Below are 18,624 nucleotides of genomic sequence, written 5' to 3'. Positions count from 1 at the left end.
AGTCCACAGAACTCTTGTAAAGAGTTGTAATTTTGTGGATAGTATTTAGCTATGTGTGCATTAAAGTACTTTTCCTTTTTAAATTAAAAAGCAGTGGCTGGAACACTGATTTACTGGGTGTATGGTTGAGTTCTGAGAATTTGGGCCCATGGTTTTTGATAACACCAAAATATCTTAATGCCAATTTAGGACTATATTACATGGTTTCCTGTTATGCATCATCTATATGTCATTTATGTTTATATAACCGAAGCAGTCACTTCTCGGAGGGCCAGTTTACAACCTTCCTCTGTTGGAAATATCCTTTTTAATCTCTTAGTAACTCTTTTTCTCCTTGATCAAACTGTACCTAATGTGGTCGAAGCCACCCTCAAACCTATGCCCTGAGGATGCCAAATTTGTTCCCTACTGATCATGCAGTTCAAAATTAATATTAGGTAGCAGAAAACACTAACTTTCCTAAGCTTAGTAAATTAACACTGGAAAACTTTCTTAGTGCATAGCCCCAAAAACGGCTGAATGAAAATGCACCAAATTTGAATATCATTGCAGAAGAAAATAGATACTTTCCTGGAACTCTCATTCTCGAGTGTTGCCATCTTTCATAGATTCACATCCTTGAATCATTCCATGACCCAAGCTGGGAATCCCCGGTATTTTTTAAACAGCAATAAACAGTGTTGAAATGACCAGAGGACCAATTTCCTTTAGAAGCACGTCCACCTAATTTGATACAACCCAAACGGCAGCCAATGAAGTGTAAGTGCTGAGATCGCTAACCAACCAATCAATCAACCCCCCCCAACCCCCCCGCGAGGGGCACTGCTTGGCCCATTGATGAGTGAACAGCAGAATTTAAGTACAGTTGAACGTGTGCCTTCTGTTCCACATGCTGCTTGGCAGATGTTCAAGATCAGCACTCCTGTACAAAGTGGAGCTGTCACTGGCATGCTTCTAATGGCATGTGCCTTTATCCTACCCCCAAACAGATGTTTTGGTTTCTTGTGGCAGAAAGTAATGCAGGCTGGGAGCCTGAAGGCAATGCCCTCCATGGCAATAAAAAGTTGGTCGACTGAACATAAAGCTTGTTTTCACCTATGTAAAATGCACCTACATCTATACACCAAGCGCACTGCCCCCTCAACCAGTGTCAATGGATTTGGGTAAAAATATCTAAAAACAACAGGTTTGTTTAAATGGAAGTCGAGAGAACTTTAGATTGTGAGCAAGTTGATCTGGTCTTTCATGAAGTTTCAATATGGTTCCATTATCATTAAGACTTGTGAGTTCCCCCACTATCCTTATAAGACATATGAGAGACATTTGGGTTAGCTCAAAGGGCGGGAACATCAGGTGATTGAGCACTCTGTTCTGTTTCCATGGCATGACTGGGCATTGAACGGTGGAGAAAGTTATGAAAAGTCCTTTCACAAACTGTGTGATGATTCTTTGATCAAATAAGGATGAAGCATCCTCAGACCGCCTGAACCACAACATCGCTGCTAGAAGTACTTAATATAAGAATACTTAATATTTTCCCCACTGAGTGGAGAAGGAAAGTCATCCTTTGGTGCAGCTGTGTAGAAATGGGATTTAGTACTCCATTCCTATAGAAACTTTCCACTTGGCACTGTAGGTCTTGGCCATCATTTAGGCTTGCGCCAGTATTGTTCTGCAGTCTGCCAAGAAGTATGAATAGCCGAATTCTTGGTGGCCCAGTTCAGTGATTTTGAAGTCATGATGTAGGACTTGGCCATCATTCCTGGAAAGATGTTTTAGGTGAATCGAGCCCATGTACCAAAACTAGTGTGGCCATGCTGGACCCAACAGTCTTTTTAATGAACTTTTTTAGGTTTTGCAGTGTGCATTGAAGAAATAACAACAAAAGACGATGAATCGCAATGTAAACACAGAACATCAACTTTACACTGGGTGGGTAACCGCATGCTCATGTATCTGGCAAAGCCGTCAGAGTCAAAAATACAGTAATGCGCTTCATCTCATAGAAGAGCTCTTTGATAGAATAAAATAAGTTGTAGAACTTTAACATTGAAAGAAAAAAGGAAGGAGGAGTGTGGGAGAGGCGGGAGAACAAAGGGAGGAAGAGTGGGGGGGGGGGGGGGGTCGGGGAGACAAGCGATGGGCAATTGTAGTTCCAAGAAAAAAAAAAGAGGAGCAGTCCGCCCACTATGTGTCCCAAAAACGTAAAACAAAAGTCTGAACTGACATATCATCTAGTCCCTGGCCTGAGTCCACCAGTTCAAACGTGCCATCAGTTTTAACGAACATGACTTTGTCTTGGCTTTCCGTAGAGCCCTGGGAATGAGAGGAAATTGTGATAACATTGGGGTGGAAGGATTTTTCCGGATTTTTCCTCCCCCCCACATCACTCCCTTGGTTTGCACCGGATTTAAGCTCCCCCCCCCCAACCCATCTTACATTGAGGAATATGTTGCCATGAGGATCCTGCCATGTGTAGGTAGACGGGAGGCCTGCGTTGAGGTTTTCTGAAAATCTGTATCACAGTTTAGCTTGTCTGAGGCGATGAGTGACTGAAGTCACTGCCTCATAAGTCAATCACTTGTTGCAACAGGAGATCCAACTCCTGTTGGATCGGTCAGTCTCATGCACATGTGGCACAATAGAATAAGCCCTATGCATGATGACATAAGAGTCAACATTGAGATGTATGTTCTGATTGATTGTGTGGCACCTGCAAAGGTATGCTGCAATTACCTGTATTTTTGTGAAGTGCTTTGCCGATGGAAATGCTTTGCCAAGCATTGTTTTTGTGCCCAGGACTGCTTCCAAAACCTGGAGCATTGTAGCGGGGCACACAGAATACTTTTCTACGTGGAGTGCCAGGCCTAGGTGATAAATTGAAAGACTTTCAGGTGGCACAAGATAATCATCGAGGGCACTTTCACCAGACAATCATTAACATCTCTAAGACTGCTTTTTGGGGGACTTGTTGAGTTTCTGAAGGTCCAAAATTGGTCACCATCCCCATGTCTTCTTTTTCAATGGAAATAATCTAGAGTAGAAGGCCAAGTTTCTCAGGGGTTGGGAACTTTTTCAATAACATTTTTGAAGAAGGTGAAGATGTGATGTTCCTTTGCTGGTGGAGACCCAAGTGTGTTTTTGGACAAATTCCAGCATGTGCCCCTATTCCACAGCTAGTAGCACCCAGCTGTGATCTTCCTCTTTTCAGATGCAAAGTGCGATACCTCCTTCCCCTTAGCCTGAGTGGGGGCAGCATTAGGAATCCAGGCACACTTGGTGTTCTCTTTTTGCCAGAAGGCCACTAGCATGGTTGATGTTATTGGCATTTGACAGAGGTGCAACACTGATTGTATCTTTACTGCCTGTCGGGGTAATATTGTCTGCGTTGACCACCATACTGTGCAGAACTGATTCTAAATCCTGGTTATCTTCAGGGGCCACAAAGAGCAGTTCACTTGAACAGGGAAAGAAGGGTGTGTGTGTTTCTGGTAGTATCAATTGCACAGCTTTGTCAACATGTTTCCCAAACAGTGTCTACCTGTCACAAGGAATCTGAAGAAGATGGACTTGCACCTCAAGGTGGAAGTGGATGGGTTTAGATCATCACTGCCTTCTACATACTGCAGCATACACTTGATAAATCCATGGCTGCATCTTTTATAGCTTTGGCGGTGTTCATCTCTAACAATGGCTTTGGTTTTGTTCTTCCCATCCTTGGGGATGAATTTGACTTGAGGAGAAATGTCATGCCACATCTGGTTTTCATATCGTTTTTGAATGGCTAGTGCATTGGCTGCTTTATGGAGGTTGCAATGATGAGCTGACCCTCATTCAGAAGTTTTCTGAACACCTCTTTTCCCGGTCAGGATTGCAAATGGGACTGGGTTTTTGTATATCCTTTCCTACTACGATTTAGTTTAGAATGGAATGCAAGACACATTATTGCAACGTCTGGTATCCTATTGTTTTCTCAGGGTTTGGGGGTCCTATAGAGGCTGCAAGTGGTGGAGGCTACCCTGGAAACCAAGGTGACCGAGGAGGCACGACCACTGGTGGCTGAAATGTGGGTGCTGTTGAGGCATCAGAGGTATTGCTGCCTGTAAAGAACCATGTAGTGAGGTTGCAGTTGCGGAACAAACTTTTGGAAAGTCTCCATTATTTGTTCAAAGGTGTTAATTCGGACCTGCGGTATAGGTAGTCCCAGTGCTGTTTGGTCTTGAAGAGTCACTTTAACCCTCTGTGGCGGTCAACATATGATTCTCTGGAATTCCTATTGCCAGGTGATCGCCCATATTCCACTGCATAGCGCTCACAGCTCATGATACATTCAATACCCAGATGCTAATCTATACCATGAGCTACAAATTACCAGCTGCCTTGATTCTTCCCCTGAATTTGCTTTAGATTCTACTCTGGGACACCTGACTGAGGCAAGTGCCTTTTTGTCTGTTGTGGTACAGAGGACAGAAGGTGTGTTGGATGTGCCTCTCTGGAGGCAGGAGACCAAATTAAATATTTTGACAGAGATACTTAAGCCAGGATATTCCACTCTGAAGCCTCTGTTGCCATTCAATGAGGATGTGGTTGACCTGATTTTGGCTTCGGAGACAAAACTCATTTCAGCCTCAGCGGTGAGTCCACCCTACCTTAGACACCTTAGTCCATTTGCGGGTGGGGGAAAAATTCTGGATTCAGCACCCTATACCTTTGAGCCTTGTGGCGTAAGCTTCTACCTGTAAAGTCAATCGAGATCTCTTATGATCACTGCATGAGAGACTTAATGTACTGATACAATAGGCAAGAAAGCTTTCTCAGGCAGTCTGGCATTATGCTGTTTGCCCTTGCTAATGAAGATCTGGGTAACTCCCCTACTCAGAAAGTTCAGGATGTGGCAGGCAGGTCTTACTTTCAGGCTTCAACTGCTGATGAAGCTGCCTGTGTCATTGGAGGAAACACCATTACCAGACAACATGTCTAGGTGTGCTGAATCCAGTTTTCTGGAGACGTCCAGTCATACTTTATGGACATGCCCTGTGAGGGAGCTAGGTTTTTTGGTGACAACTCTGATTCACCCCAAAATTACATTTAAAATAGCAAGGCAACAGAGTGCTCACGGGACTTCATCTACAAGCTGACTCCATCAGCAGTACATCAGGCTCAGGGGTTATCCTAAAGGTTTGGCCTTCCGTTAGCATCAGCCTTCACAGCCGATACAGGAGTCCAAGGAGATATTTTTGTGGTGCTAGGGGCAAAGGAGGACGCAAGGGATGAGGACAACAGAGGCAGCGCCAGTGCTTCTCCTCTTCAAGACAACATATCAAAACCACTTAAGCTCACACTGGACTGGACAAATGCACCTGGATGGAAGGGGAGGGGGGGGCTCAACCGGATTCAACACTGACTAAAAGATTGTTTCTTCATCATGCTAGACCAGTAGGCTTTAGACCTTGTCCAAGTTGACTAAGCCTTCTCCCCTAATGGGCAAGGCAGATTAGAGACCACAGGTTGTGGAACTTGTTTCTCAATAAAGAGAAGTTCCAAATCATGACACTCACTGCTGCCCTTGAATCGCTAATACTGGATGGTGTCCCTGAACCTAAAGAACACACGCTTTCCTGCGCCAGTCCTGCAGTCCCACAAGACATATCTCCACTTTGTAGTGACAGCAACCACTTTTATTTCAACGCCCTGCTTTTCAGCCCTACATCGGCCCATTAGAGCTTAACTAAGTTCATGTTGGTGGTTGTGGCCCATTTTCGCCGGCCAAGGTAACATTGTATTAATGTACCTTTATAGCTGGATATTGACGGTCATGTCACCTCAGCTAGAGTCAGATCACCTGCAGAGCAAAATGTCACTGCTAGGGTTTTCCATCAACTAGTCCAAATCTCTTCTTCTGCTCAACTTAGAGACAGGACTGCATTGGGGCGATCTAGAACATGGTCACCTTGAAGGCAAAGACCTTTGCAGTGAGTCGGAGACATTCAAGCTATGAAACTGATGTTTCAGACGAGAGGTACTCATCCAGCCCTGCATATTCTGCAGCTTCTTCTTTACTACCATCATGCACCCTGCTGGTGCCTCAGGCTCTGTGGCTCATGCGGGGCCTTCAATGGAAGCTGTGCCTACAGTGGGCCCACCACTGGGAAAACCTCTTGGAAAAGATTATGCATCTCTAACGAGGCAACATGAAGGTGTAATTTCTTGATTGTGTTATCTCCCAATTGCTTGGATGGTAAGGAGATCTGAGGTTTTCTGTTCTCAGGTGGAGCAGCGTCATCACGTAAATCTACTGGCACTGTGAGCCATCTGACTGGCTCTCAAGAGCTTTCTGCCTTCCGTCAAGGGATGGTCAATTCAGGTACCAATGGCTAACACGACCACCGTGTGAAACTGCAACAAGCAAGACGATGTGGAGCATGTGTTCTATCGGCAGGCATTGTGATTGTGGTGATGGTGGTCACTTCTCATGATCTCCCTGATGGTCAATCATCTAACGGGATCCCTCACCATGACAGCAAAAAGACTCAGATGATGTGGTCTTGCTCACCATGAGTAGAGTCTGCACCTCGAGGTGGCATAGTGCATCTTTGCCCTGTGGGAGCATGTCCTTAACAGACCTTTTGCTGCATTTGCAAGTTACCCAGTGTTTTGCACTTTTCCCACCTGGAGTCAGTAGGGGATCTGTTTTGCCTACTGTGGCACTGCAGCCTTACCATCGTTGCCTCTGATCACACGGGTCCTGAAGAATGCCAGATGGGACTGAGCACAGCAAATTAGTGGCTCTGGATTAGGCTCAGAGGGACTGGTACTCAAAACTCCTGATGCTATGCATTTGTCCTCCAAGTCTTCTTCTGTGCAAGGATCTACTGTCCCACGAGCATGGCAGAGTGCTACACCCGAACCGCCACAATATACACCTTAATCTATGGAAACTGAGCAGAATGAGCTAAGGGTGTTCAACCTTCTGTCATAAGTCATGGATTTCAATCTGCCTGCCCATCGACTATCTATCAAGCCCATATATTTAGGGTGATAGACTAGATTTCTTAACTCGTGTGAGAAAAAGCAGAACGACCACCTGAGGCAAAATTGACTAACGTTCTTTTATTTGTATTGTCTTTGGCCCAGCAAGGCTTTGTTCCCTTCAAGCCTTTTTGCAGCTGTACCTTGACTATTGACTGTCTGTCTATTGAGACAGTGAGCTCCAGGCTTTACTAATTCTGTCACTGCATATTACCTTTACTCGACAGGCTTATGCTTTGGACATGTGCAGCTTTACTTCTAAAAGTGGTGTCACCTATCCATGTGAGAAAATCCATTCCAATCCCGGTGTTCATTTCCCCACCTCACCCATCTAAAGAGAAGTTGGGATTACCTCAGCTGGATCAACAGCATGCCCTTAGTTTTTATATCAATAAGCCCAAGGAGTACCGTGTTGATGATCAGGTGTTTGTAGATTTCGCTGGTGCAAAAAAACAGGCAAGGTATCCCCAGAGGCAGGCATGATCTTAATGGATTATCATTGCATCAAACGGTTATGCCTTTTGGCTAAAAAGTATCCTCCCAGGCAAAATCAGCAAATACAACTTTGACTCGGGGTGTTCCTGTTCTGAACATCTGCCAACGCAGCCATGTTCATGTTGGCATCTGTCCATACCTTCACCAGGTTCTACTGATTTGATCTGCGAGTCTACAGGGAGGGCCATTTTGCCAGTTCGGGCAGGACTTCCTGGTGTAAGCTTACTCCCCATAACCATCTCCTTGAAAGGGAGGAATTACATTGGTACACATTCACAAGGTGAAGAATCTAAGGCTAGAAGTATCTACCAATACAATAAGTTACTTACCTTTGGTAAGGCTTAATGTTCTTCCTGGTGGATACACTTAACCGCAGATTCCTCACAGCCCGCACACCACCACCTTCTGTGGAGTTGAGCTTTCAGAGTTGATAAAATCCCATGTTCAGGTTTGCACACTGACAGTCCACATTCAGTTTTGTCAGCCGCTCTCCATGTCTGAGGGCATGGGAAACTAGCACTGGCAAAGACAATAGGTCTGGTGCCTCCCTTTTTACTTTGCTTATGCCGATTTCCTTCACAAGTGTAACTTTATTACAAAAGACATCGAAAATGTTCACCAGAGCGAGCCATTTAACAAAAATCATTGAAGATAGACACCTATGTGTGAGCACGGTCTGGCTGTTGAACAGTGCATGCACATAAATGCACAATATGGTGGCCCCACGAGAGCCTTGTGCACAGAGAAACCATATACTTTACCTTGCAAAGTGAAATTAGAGATTACAATAAAACAATTATTACAATTGAAAACTAGTCGAGTCAAATTGGGGATGGACTAGGATTTAGAAAATACTCTGAAATATTGCTCTACTTAACATCCCCTGATGATGGTGGTGGTTACTTTATCAGGGACAATACTTTGAGGCAAGAGTACCTTGGAGAACAATTTACGTGTGTTGCGGGAAGCACTCTTAAGCACTGGCCCTCTGGTCTTATGGCACCACAGCATTGCACAAGGGTGGACAACAGAAGAAACACAAAGCTGCAGCACCTACCGACTCTTGGATGATATTACAATATGAACACTCGGCAGATAGATATCCAGGGCGTTGATGGTAGGCAACCTGAAAGTGTCCCTAAGCAGTAGCAGACGGAGGCTGCGTAGCAATGCTTATACACAGACTAGCCAAGTAAATGTTGTAGAATATGAAAGTGACCACAGACTATGAGCAGACTTACCAATGTATGAACCGTAGGGGCCTATGGTTTCAGTTATGAGCAAAAGTCACTTTTCACAGTGTAGCATGCACAGTAGGGGCCTTTGAGCATGGGCCCACCCCTCCACCCCCACAATCACCCAACACCACACAAGGCCTTTGGTCGTGCGCGGCGGAGGTTTGGTGTGTGAGTGAAGTTTTTTTTCTCCCCCCTTGAGTTTCAGATCCACTGCGGATTTACTGTGGGGTTGCGCTGAGCGCCACAAATCCGTGCTTTGCCCCCCCCCCCCCCCCCCCCCTCCCAAAAAACCATGCAGGCAATTTTTGGGCCATGAGGGTTCCTTTACAGACCCCTCCATGTGTCCTATTTGGTCAGAAGACCTCTATCCTGACCCCTTATGTTATTTTTCCACTCTATTTCTCCCCCAGCCGGCCGAGAAACAAAACAGGGACCACAACTTTCCTTTCAGGTTGCGGCCAGCCATTCAGGACCCTGCTTTGCCTCAGGACCCGAGAAGCCTCGTCCCTGGATGTACACATTTTTCTTTTTTTAATAACTCTCAAGCTACTACCTTTCTGCAAAATTTGGTTGTCATTCCATTCAGTATTGCAGGCTGTATTAGGGTTAAAAAAGAAAAAAGCCAAATCCCCATAGAGTCATTACTTTATTTACAAAAAATGTAACTGTCTAGGCCAACATCAGACCTAGACAAACTGACAAACTGACAAACTGACATTTGCGCGCAGGCGTGACCTCTATAAGCAGCTGTGTGTTGTGATGTCTGGTAGCAAAAAGTAGGGATGTAGGCCAACAGCACCACATGCCCATGCACAGTAGCTATTGCAAAAGTTTTTGGATCCAATCTGATGCCTGGAGAAATTCACAAGGTGACAAATCGGAAGTCACTTATTCTTTAGTTTTAGACCGTCCCTTCACTTCTGTTCTTGAGGCTCATACCTGCATGATTTACAGGTTTTCAGGTCTGGCTTCCACCACGTTTTCAGAACTCTTGGGAGTATTACACAGCACTAGTGTGTGGGATACTGCTTAAACGTTGAACAATGATGCAATCAACCACCATTCGCTGTATGCCTGCCTTCATTCATTCTACACTGAACCATCTATCTTTACACTCAATCAATAAACCCCCCACACCCCCCCCTTTAAAGAATGACAGCAAATAATATACACTTTAAAGAAGCCACACACATTAAATGTATCAGTGATTGTTGAAAAAGGAAGCGGGTAAAGAGTTTGTTCAAAAGCTGAACGAAGTACTGCTAGTCGTTATTTCAAATAGGTTGCGAAACATTTTGGTGACTGTAAAAAGAGAACATAAGCTCGCTGGGCACCAAGAATGTGAAACTATCAACCAGGAGACATCCACTTTGTACTATGCCTCATGCCCTTCCGGAAAAACTTTAAACCTTCTTCACACCCCATCAGAAGAATGGAAAGCATCATCTGACAGCTACTTTCATTGTTGTATCTTACAGTACTTGCTACGAACTATTATCAACTCACAAGCTCTCTTGGATGTGATATATTTATTACACTGACAAAGTACATTTAAATCTCCACACATAAGGCTCACTTTAAGAAATGTTGTTGGACTTAAGATGATTTTAATAAAGTATTTATTAGTTAATCACAGCACGCAGTAGCCTAGTCAAGCTCAGCGCCAACGTACTGAAACACAAAGAAAACCTGTGTGGCAAAAAAACTAATCTGAAAAAAAGGTTTTGTTTTTAACTTTTGTGCCATGCTGTTTTTCCCCTAAACATTAGGTTTGAACACAGCACTGCTGGGTGAGATGGACTCAAGTAATTAACCAGTCTCAGAAGTCAGAAACGTAAGCTGTTTCTTTTAAAACGTATTACTTTGTGGCATGTGTATACATACTGTTTTTTTAGTGTCATGGATTACCAGATGTGGGTGCAGTAAACTGGTAGAACAAATCCAAGAGCCCTTTACTGACTCTCAAAAATGTCTAATAAGCATACTTTTTTTTTTTTTAAAGTCAACTTTAAAAATTATAATGGGTTGAGAGACAGGTGAATTTAAGATAATTCATATCGTCTAACAAATTGTTTGATTGCTCTCATTAGAATTGGAGATATATGTTTACAATAAATACACTAAAATGTTTAAATCAATACTTGCCATTCCATTGCTTCATCAAGTCCAGTGCCTTTGGTTGCAGAGGTCTTAAAAATCTGCCACTTCTTGTCCTTCAAAGCCGGAAGGCCCAATGAATTTGCCACCTCCGTGGGGGTCATTGCCTGCTCCATATCCTGTTTGTTTGCAAACACCACTAAAATAGCTTTCTTAAGTTCTTCTTCCTGCATAAAATCAACAACAAATTTTACAGTATAATCAGAATGCTGCAAGAAGCTGAAATCATTTCAAAACAAATATGCAACAGTCATTGACGATAGAGAGGAACGATAATTGCTGTAATTTGCTCAGTCCTTAGAAGCACTAGCATTTCCAACATGTGGAAACTCGCAGCACCATGTGATATGATGAGGAAAGACTTGTTGCTGTTTGCATGATCTTTAGGTGATTACTACTTCACTTATGTGCTGGAAGAACTCCATTTAGTTTCCAGATGTTGAGGACAGAAGATCTATTTGCTAGAAGATAAAAGTAGGTTGGGGGATGATAAAGCGAAAAGTGTGCAAGAAAGAAGATACCAGGGTTACTCTGCATGCAACTTTTCTTTGCTTTTAGGTTTGTGTCTCTGCAAATACCAGTATGTGAGAACAGATTAAAAAACAAAGTACATTTTGCGAGATGAAGACAGTATGACCTCAAGTCTTTGTCAAACTAACAAGTAAACTTTCATAATTCCTGGCTGAGGCAACAAGGTGTACTCTTTACAGAATACATGTAAATCGTGTCTCTTGCCACTTCGCTAATGTCCAGATCTGGTTGCATATGCTTCTCGTAACTTAGTTGAATGAGCACAGCTGAGGAAACACTGCATATCAATGGAGGTGGGAGCAAGAAACAATACAGGATGCTACACAAGCCTCAAATATTCCTTGACTTGTGTGCTTTCAACAAACTAATGGAAGGTATTATGTTATTTGTCCTCTCGAGCTTTAAAGCCTAAAAGCTGATTTCATATGGTAAATATTGTGTCACTTTTAAGCTTTACTGGGGTGAAGGCTTGGAAAGAAGAGTAATTGTTTTGTTTGATGGAAATCCAAACAAAATATTTGCAACTTATTATGTGTATGGAGCACCACCTTGCATGGTTCATAAGCGGAGAGATGGAATTCAAGGATTATATTGGTCCAACAAACTTGCCACAAGGTGGCAATATTCCAGGGGTCTTCATTTCACAGGTAGGAATTGGCTAAACCAGCTGTTTTACAACTCTCATTGAAATAATATTGAACTGTCACCACAGAAACAGTCTCTGAGAAGTAAGGATATGTTAAATAATCATTTGCTTTATATAGTGTCCCTTGCTAAACACCCAACATTGACTAAAGGAAGGAAAAAGAGGGACAAACAATGATAAGGTGTGGAAGGGTTAAAAAAAGGGAATATTGGTTAACTATTGGACCTCCATAGAAAGGCTGGAAAGAGTTTGGAATTCAGCAATTAAACTACTTCTTGAATAAGGCCGCTTTAAGGATCATTTTGGAAAGCAGGAAATCGGGGACGAATGGAGAGAAGAGTGAAGTGAGTTCTAAAGAGCTGAATTCTGATTCTCGTTCCTCCCCTACTTTCATTTTAGTCGTGCATGGCAGTAAACCATAGGAAAGCTCTATGTGAAGGAATCTGGTCACGAGGTACGATGCAGTCTTTACGAATTGTCAATGCAGTCTGAAATATGAAGACAATGTAGTTCTTCCAAAGAGTTGAATGGGGAATTTTATTGCCCAGAACAAGACTCTCGCTGTTAGTGTTTGGACTGTGTTTTTAGGTGAGCTTCTTGTGTATTCTAGATTGAGATATATTACATAAGCCAGGTTTCAGTGCAGAGATGGCTCTGGTGCTTTTGTTTGTATGCAAGTGGAAGAGAAGCAACAGCTTTTCACTGTACAAGTAAAATTCTGGCTTACGTTATGACTATATCCTCCTAAGCAACATGTTGAAGGTAAAAACGGAATATGCTACTTACCAGTATGCATCTGTTCTTGGCATTTAGAGCTGCAGAGTTGTACACTTAGCATAGATCGCCATCTGGTGTTGGGCCCGGATGTTTGCAGTTTGTTTTTGTTCTTTGGACAGTCTTTGGAAGTCACGAGTTCGGTGACTCCTCCTTCGGTCCGTACTGCGCATGGGCTTCGGCTCCATCCTCAGATTGTTTTTCGCCAACATGGAAATGATGGAGCGTAGTAATAACAGTGAGAAACCCATGTGTGTTGTATCTAAATAAGATGGACTGGAACGGATACAGGTAGCCGGGGAGGCGGGTGGGCGTGTACAACTCTGCAGCTCTAAATGCCAAGAACAGATGCATACTGGTAAGTAGCATATTCCGTTCGAGGCATATGAGCTGCAGATTGTACACTTAGCATAGATTATATAGCAGTACCCAACCTTAGCGGCGACCACCGGTATCCGTTGCAGTGGTTTGAAAAAGTGTCTTTAGTACAGCCTGGCCCACACTAGCTTGCTGCTTGGAATGCACATCTACACAGTAATGTTTTGTGAAGGTGTGCGGTGTTGACCATGTGGCTGCTTTGCAGATGTCATCTAAGGGTATGTTCCCTAGAAAAGCCATAGAAGCCCTAACTTTCTAGTAGACTGGGCTTTGGGTGGAACAGATAATGTTCTTTTTGCCTTTTGATAGCAAATTTGTATGCACTTTACAATCCACCTAGCTATCCCTGATTTGGAGATGGGGTTGCCTTTATGTGGTGGAGAGAAGGAGACGAACAATTGTTTAGTCTTCCTGAAAGGTTGCTTTCTCTGTATGTAGTACAGCAAAGCCCTCTTAACATCAAGTGTGTGTAAAGCCCTTTCTGCAACAGATTGAGGTTGCGAGAAGAAGACAGGTAATTCCACCGATTGATTGAGATGGAAGGGGGAAATGACCTTGGGCAGAAACTTCGGATTTGTACGAAGTATGACCTTGCTGTGATGTATTTGTAGGAAGGGTTCCTGTATAGTGAACGCTTGTATTTCACCAACCCTTCTAAGTGAAGTGATAGCTACGAGAAAAGCTGTTTTCCAGGTTAGAAACTGTAGCTCACATTTATGCATTGGTTCGAAGGGCGGACCCATTAGCCGTGTAAGAACTACATTTAGATTCCATACAGGGGAAGGTGGTGCCCTGGGAGGAATTACTCGTTTAAGGCCTTCCATAAAGGCTTTAATAGCGGGCACTCTGAACAGTGATAAATGCTGTCTGTTTTGTAGATAAGCAGCAATCGCTGCTAGGTGTAGGCGTATGGATGAATATGCCAGGTTACACCTGTGAAGATGGAGCAGATAGCATATGATGTGCTGTATGGATGCATCTAAAGGGTTGATTGTATTGTTACGGCAGTAAATTACGAATCTTTTCCACTTTGCGGCATAGCATGCTCTAGTGGTAGGACGTCTGGCTTCCATGATGATGTTCATGCAATCAGGGGGAAGGTTAAGGTATCCAAATTCTAAGATTTCAGGAGCCAGATCGCAAGGTTGAGCTGAGCTGGGTCCGGGTGCCTGATTTCTCCATGGTTCTGGGTTAGGAGGCATGGGGATAGGTGCAGTTTTTGATGTGGTACCACTGATAGTTGTAGTAGTGTGGTGTACCACGGCTGCCTGGCCCACGTTGGAGCTACTAGAATGAGTGTGAGGGAGTGTTGTTGTAGCTTCCTTACCACTAATGGAATTAGTGGGAGAGGTGGAAAGGCGTATGCAAATCTGCCTGACCAGTTCATCCATATCGCATTGCCCTTGGACAATGGGTGTGGGTATCTGGCGGCGAAGCTTGGGCATTTTTTGTTTTCGTTGGTGGCGAAGAGGTCTATCTGAGGATGCCCCCACTGTTGGAAGAATGGGTGAAGAACTTGTGGATGCAGTTCCCATTCGTGTAGTTGTTGCGTTTGTCTGCTGAGCAGATCTGCCATGGTGTTTTGTACGCCTGGAACGTGCTGTGCCAGGAGAAAGATGTTTTGGGGAATTGCCCATCTCCATATGCTCTGGGCTAAGCGGGAGAGCTGGGGAGAGTGTGTCCCCCCCTGTTTTTGGATATAATACATTGCAGTCATGTTGTCTGTGCGAATGAGGACTGCTTTGCCCGAAATCTGTTTTTGGAAGGATTTTAGGGCTAGAAAGATCGCCAAGAGCTCCAGATGGTTGATGTGGAGCGATTTTTGCTGTGGCGTCCATAGACCTTGCATTGTGAGGTGTAGGAGGTGCGCTCCCCAGCCGGAGAGCGATGCGTCCGCTGTTAGAATCACCTGAGGAACCGGGTCCAGGAACGGCCGCCCTTTGGAGAGGTTTGTGGTGTTCCACCACTGCAGAGAGTGATGTGTGCGGCCGTCCACCAACACCAGATCCGTCAGCTGACCCTGGGCCTGGTTCCACTGTTGTGCTAGGCACTCTTGAAGAGGACGCATGTGGAGTCTTGCATGGGGCACTATGAAAATGCAAGACGCCATCATTCCTATGAGCTTCATAAACACTCTTGCTGGAAGAGAGTGTTGAGGAAGGAATGTTTTGCGTAAGGCTTGAATGCTTGTGATTCTGGCTGAGTTTGGATAAGCAATACCTTTGGAGGTGTGTATAGTGGCCCCGAGATATTGCTTTGTGTGAGATGGTATGAGGTGGGACTTTTGGTAGTTCACCGTGAAGCCTAGCTGGTGGAGCAGTTGGATGGTGCTGTTTGTATGTTGCACACATTGGTGGTAGGACGTGGCTTTTATCAGCCAGTCGTCTAAGTAAGGGACGAAGTGAATATGTTGACGTCTGAGGTGTGCTGCCACTACCGCTAGGCATTTGGTAAACACACGTGGTGCGGTGGTAACCCCGAAGGGGAGAACCGTGAATTGGTAATGCTGCCCGTGCACCACGAACCTGAGGTACTTCCTGTGAGAGGGGTGTATTGGAACGTGAAAGTATGCGTCTTTCAGATCCAAGGTAGTGAGAAAATCTCCCTGACAGAGGAGTGGGAGGACTTGTTGTAGGGTGACCATGTGGAAATGGTCTGAATGTATGTAGGCATTTAGAGGCCGGAGATCCAGAATGGGCCTGAGGGTCCCGTCTTTTTTCGGTATTAAGAAATATAGGGAGTAGACCCCTAGATTTTGCTGATTGACGGGAACCTGCTCTATAGCGTGTTTTTGAAGGAGGGAGAGTACCTCCTGTTTGAGCAGTGTGGAATGTTCTTGAGACATTGGACGGTGGGTGGGATATTGGGTGGGGTGGATGTTAACTCGAGACAGTACCCTGACCGAATAATTTGGGTCACCCATTTGTCCGATGTTATGGATTCCCATGCGTGGATAAAGTTTTGTAGTCTGCCCCCGACCGGAGTGGGGTGGTCTGGGGGGAGCGGAGGGAAGTCATTGTGCGGGTGGGTTGGCAGAACGGGTGGTTTTAGTTTTGCCCCTGCCCTTATTGTTGTTGCCTCTGTAACCACCCCTTTGGTTGCCCTTTGAAAAGGTATTTTGAGGAGGGGACTTGTAGGAGGTAGAGGCGCTATCGGTGGAGAAGCCTCTGCCTGTGCCACGAAAGGATGAGCGTCGAAAGGAACGTTTAGAGGCTTGTGTTTGGAGTGCCCCCATAGACTTTGCTGTGTCTGTGTCCTTTTTCATCTTTTCCAACGCTTCGTCTACCTTTGGCCCAAAGAGAGTTTGTTGGTCAAAAGGGTGATTGAGTATGGACGCCTGGACTTCAGGCTTGAACCCTGAGATCCTGAGCCAGGCATGGCGACGAAGCAGGACACTGGTATTTATGGCTCTAGAAGCAGTGTCGGCTGCATCGAGGGCACACTTAATGGAGGTGTTTGTAATTAGTTTACCCTCCTGTATCAGTTCATGAGCCCTGCGCTTGTGTTTTTCAGGAAGGTGCTGCATAAGAGCCTCAAGTTCGTCGTAGTGTGCTCTGTCATAGCGCGCAAGTAGCGCTTGTGTATTTGCAATGCACCACATGTTTGCAGCTTGGGAGGCGGTGCGTTTGCCAGACGCGTCTAGAAGTTTCGATTCCTTGTCTGGCGGAGGGGCTTCTTCTGAGGACTGGGAGTTAGCCCGTTTTCTAGCTGTGGAGACAACTATGGAATCTAAGGGAGCAGGGCCCTTAATGTATGCAGGGTCTGTGGGTGCCGCCTTGTACTTTTTCTCTATTCTAGGGTTCAGTACCCTGGCCCTGACAGGGTCTTTGAACACCTCTGCAGCATGCTTGGTGACACCCTTAAGCATGGGCAAAATAGATGTGGATTTGTCTTGTATGTCAAATGTGTCCAGTAGGAAGTCGTCTTCCACTGGTTCGCTGTGCATGTCCACCCCATGGTAGTGTGCTGCTCTCTGCACTAGATGATGAAACCCTAAGGAGTCCTCTGGAGGAGACGGCCTGGATGGGTATAGGTCGTCCTGAGGCATATCAGGTATGTCAGGGTTGTGGTAGTCTTCCCATGGGTCTGGGGTCCCCGGTGGAGTGGGGTCCATTGGGGCGTCCGCCGGGTCATAATCCGGGTCCCCGTCGTCTGGATCTGGGGACGGGGTCGGAGAGTAATGAGGTAAAGGTGGCGGAGACCTGGGAGGGGGAGGGGGTGGAGGAGGTGGAGGAGGCAGAGGAGGAGGTAGTGGGGAGGGCACTCTGAGGGGAGAAGTAGCAGAGTCCTTCCGTTTGGGTGGTGGAGGAGGAGCCGGAGTATCAAGGCGTCTTTTCTTGATAATTAAAATCAATAGCCCAGTCTTTGGATCTTTAGACAGAGTCTTTTGCAAAGGGTCTGGTGTGAACAGAGCCAGTGGCGCCGAATCGTCCGCTGGCACCGATGATTTCGGAACCGAGGGCTTCGATGGTTTCTGTGCGCCATGCTTTTTCGGGGCCTCCGGTTTTTTCGGCGGCGAAGGAGTTTTCGGCGCCGGAGCGTCGGTGCCGACGGATTTGTGTTTGTGTTTGGTCGGCACCGAGAGTCCAGGCTTCGGCACCGGTGGTTTCGGGGTCGAGCTGGGTATTACTTTCTTCGGTGCCGGATGCTGTTTTTCGGCACCAGGCGTCGGCTGGCTCGAGCCCGAGCTGCCGTGAGACTTTGGAGGCTTCGACACCGGGCCCGAAGGTGGGGTGATAGAAGCTTTGGTCTTGGTTTTACCCAGGCCAGCAGGCGAGGGTGTAACCTGAGTCTCTTTGGTTTTGGGCGCGGGGGTGGGAGGGGGTACAGTACTCACGACCCGCTGCGCCGGTGTGATGTCCTCCACGTCGGAGTCGTCGGCCTCGGAAGCGCTGACGGCGTCTTCCTCCTGCTCGGTGTGTAGTTGCCCCGAAGCTTCGGCGCCGTCTCTGAAGATGTCCGGTGGAGCTGCGGACGATGAGTGCGCCATGGTGCGTCGAGCTCTTCGATCCCGGATGGTCTTCTTTGATCGAAAAGACTTACAGGCGGGGCAGTCTCTGGCCTCGTGTTCTGGAGAGAGGCAAAGGTTACACACCTGATGGAGGTCGGTGTGGGGAAATTTAGACCCACATTTTGGGCACTTTTTGAACGGAGTCTTTTCCATCGGCCGGGACCGGAGTCGAGGAGGGCCCGAAGGCCGGTGCCGATGTACGGGATGGAGAAAAGTGCCGCTTCGAGAGATGAAGATGATGATGAAGAAACTCGAAGAAAACGAGGATTTTCCGTCGAGGCTGGAACCGTAGAAGTTCGAAGCCGGAGCACGAAGTATCACATCCGAGCCCGATGGCGGAAAAAACCAATCTGAGGATGGAGCCG

The 18,624-nt window shown here is 45.8% G+C and overlaps 1 protein-coding gene across 2 annotated transcripts in view; it reads right to left on the bottom strand.

Annotated features, from left to right (window-relative positions):
• The window catches only part of ARL1 (ARF like GTPase 1), a 197,768-nt gene that overhangs the window by 30,371 nt on the left and 148,773 nt on the right, over positions 1–18,624 (bottom strand). For both annotated transcript variants that reach the window (XM_085653316.1, XM_085653317.1), the window contains one exon: positions 10,908–11,086. In XM_085653316.1, coding sequence (XP_085509442.1) covers positions 10,908–11,086 — 179 coding nt within the window. The remainder of the gene's footprint in view (positions 1–10,907; positions 11,087–18,624) is intronic.

Source organism: Triturus cristatus, chromosome 4_1 (genome assembly GCF_964204655.1).
Source record: "Triturus cristatus chromosome 4_1, aTriCri1.1, whole genome shotgun sequence".
Taxonomy (NCBI): Eukaryota; Metazoa; Chordata; class Amphibia; order Caudata; family Salamandridae; genus Triturus; species Triturus cristatus.
Note: the sequence above shows the minus strand (reverse complement) of the source record. Positions and strands in the feature narration are given on the sequence as shown.